This window comes from Phalaenopsis equestris, unplaced genomic scaffold (genome assembly GCF_001263595.1).
Source record: "Phalaenopsis equestris unplaced genomic scaffold, ASM126359v1 Scaffold225265, whole genome shotgun sequence".
Taxonomy (NCBI): Eukaryota; Viridiplantae; Streptophyta; class Magnoliopsida; order Asparagales; family Orchidaceae; genus Phalaenopsis; species Phalaenopsis equestris.
The window spans coordinates 1-2576 of record NW_018243314.1 but is presented as its reverse complement, the minus strand read 5'-3'; the positions used below and the strand labels follow the sequence as shown (position 1 = coordinate 2576).

General features: G+C 34.0%; 1 protein-coding gene across 5 annotated transcripts; it reads right to left on the bottom strand.

Moving 5' to 3' along the window:
- Positions 1–646: 646 nt before the first annotated feature.
- Positions 647–2563, bottom strand: LOC110037798. Of its 5 annotated transcripts, none has more exons than XR_002295367.1 (6): positions 2256–2563; positions 2012–2110; positions 1846–1926; positions 1441–1705; positions 1081–1154; positions 647–987 (listed from the first exon to the last, which is right to left on the bottom strand). XR_002295367.1 is itself a non-coding variant. In XM_020742512.1 (6 exons), the coding sequence occupies exons 2-5, from the start codon at positions 2286–2288 to the stop codon at positions 1542–1544; spliced, it is 414 nt and encodes a 137-aa protein (XP_020598171.1). In that variant the 5' UTR covers positions 2289–2290; positions 2396–2563; the 3' UTR covers positions 647–987; positions 1081–1541. The 5 variants fall into 5 exon arrangements, 4 of the variants coding, with proteins under 4 accessions (XP_020598171.1, XP_020598170.1, XP_020598172.1 ...); XM_020742512.1 differs by having other exon boundaries at positions 1081–1705; positions 2012–2126; positions 2235–2290; positions 2396–2563; XM_020742511.1 differs by having other exon boundaries at positions 1081–1705; positions 2012–2126; positions 2235–2563.
- Positions 2564–2576: the final 13 nt, after the last annotated feature.

The window sequence follows — 2576 nt, the reverse complement described above, 5'->3', positions numbered from 1 at the left end:
TAAAGAAATATTTGCTCAAAATGCCATGAAAATTATAGTAGTCCAAGCACAATCAGGCCATTTGATGCTTTCTATTGCTAGAATATAGAATTTCACCCCCAATGAATCAGAGTTAGTTTTCTTATTACAATTAACAACTCTCTAGGTATAAGCGCATTTTTTATGTATCTGACACAGAATTACAAGCATGGGAGAAAATAGAATTCAAAGGATTTGGAGACATGTATAGCCGAGGGTTGAAAATGTACCATTAGACAAATGAATAAAACTTTTGTTGAAGGTTAGGAAGAAGAAGAGTTATACCTAAGATAAACATCAATGGAATTTATCAATAAATTTTAAGCCTCAAGTAGACTCCACCAGTTCAAATAGGAATTGATGAGTCATAAAACCAATCTCAAATAATTGAGATATGTGCAATAATATTGATTATAACAATGAATCGAGGCTACCTTTAACATCAATAATTCAAACATCATTTTCCTTCTCACCCATAAAATTAATGTGCTTCTTACTAGTTGAGGAACACATAGCCCTCTCGGATAATTATGAATTCACAACAAAATTTAACATACCAATTGGTCAGATCGAATATGTAAATTAAGTATGAAGCAATGAATCCTCACGATCATGAAATTCCAAATAAAAACTTTCATGTTATAAGTGCACTTTGTATGTATTTTACAAAAAATTACAAAGATTGAAGATCCTAAATATAAGGTTGCATTGAACTGACTCACATTAGACTTCGAGAAGTTTAAATACTTCACAAACAGCAAGTAATTGTTCCTTTACTTCCTTTCTACAGTGAGAGTTTTGTCAATGAAGTTGTTTCTGTATGAAATTGAAAGATCTCTCATAACAAAGAAAACCCATGAACCAAAGCTCAAAGTCATCTTCTGTGATGATTTGGATGTACTTTTGGTTTGGCTTGTTTATATTCTCACTTTGGTAAGCTCTCTTCGTTCAAATCAAAGGGACTATGACCTGTACATTACCAACAATTCCATCAAAGAGGATTTCATTGAAAGAAAAAAATTTCTTTCCGATAAAGCGCTTAAATTTATGAAATTTAACTACCTTGCAAGGGACTCTGGCAGTTTCTCCAGAAGAAATTAGCTTGATGCATCTGTTGCTGCGGAAAGCTATATTTTCTGAAGAAATGAAGAGAAGGCCAAGAATAAGACCGGCTGTGGTTAACAAAGAGCATTGGAAATGTTGAGAAATTAAGGCAAAGAAAAACAGAAATCGACACAAATCCAGATGAGCACAAAGATTTAACAAAGATGTCTACGTCATCGGGAGCAGAGCGGCGGCTTTTCCACTAATCCAAAAAAGAGTACAAAATACAAAATTTGCGTAACACTTAGGGTTACATACAAGTCTATTTATAACCCTAGACAAATCAGTAATAGAAACTTTGGTGCAATATGTAATTACCAAATTGCTCATGTACAACACCCCCAACCCACATAAAAAAAACTCCTCTGATTTGGACAGAATCTTCTGCTCTAATCCGCTCCACTCCAGCATTTGTCCCTTTATGGTATATGAGTCATATCTAACAGGAAGGCATTCAACAACTTCTCTCCTTTTACAGTGAAATTTTGTCGGAAAATTCTTAAAATTCCTCCAGCTTGAATAACCCTCATGCCCAAGCTCAACTTCCCCTTCACAGTATGAGAGACAGTGGATCCCAAACTCACTGTGAGTTCAATTAAACAGTAAAAATTAGTTGCCTTTATAAATCAAGTGAACAGAAACTCGGAAATGTGTAAACATTGCAGCTATTTTTGTATGAAAAACTGATAAAGCGTAGAAACTCATGGTGGGAAGGGGAATTACCAAGGTCACATATTCCTTTAGCATAACTATGTGCGTTGCTCTTAAACTTATTCATCCAATCAAAAAGTGGATGATTTCTATCTGTGAATGAAGAATAATTAACATTAAGAAAACTATAAATGATTATAACATAGATTTGGGGGAAAAATAGATTTTAGTCTCCTACTCTTTTGAAATTGAGAAGAACCATAAGAAGCGGGCATGAGAGAGAGACGCTCGGCAGCTTCACCTTTCAAGTCCCCAGTTGCGTATATCACAGAGCTTACTGGAATTCCAATGGCCTGATTAGCGCTTATAAAACATAAATCCATTGAAGCACAAGGAAAAGCAGATGGAGCAAAAAAATTTTAGAACATTGGAAACCAAAGATAGGATAAAATATTCCTTATATTTAAGTTCATGTAATATACCTGGGCATTCAACAATCTCTTTACTGAACCCATACCTGATCATTAAAAGAAAAGCTCATAAATGTTTAGTAATGTTTTGTCCAGTTAAAATAAAACAATTCAAACTAGAAAATGCAATGAAATTGGTGGAGTAAATTTTCCTTGATTCGCTCCACTAGAATTCTAGATCACAGTGTAACCATATAATATAATTGAGTGGTTCTTCCTTTGATTCCAACCTAAGTCTTTCTTCAAAGACAAATAAAAGATGTACATTTCAGGTCTGATATGAGAAACAGAGAAAAAGAAAACCATACAATTTCTGAAATGTAAACATGCCCC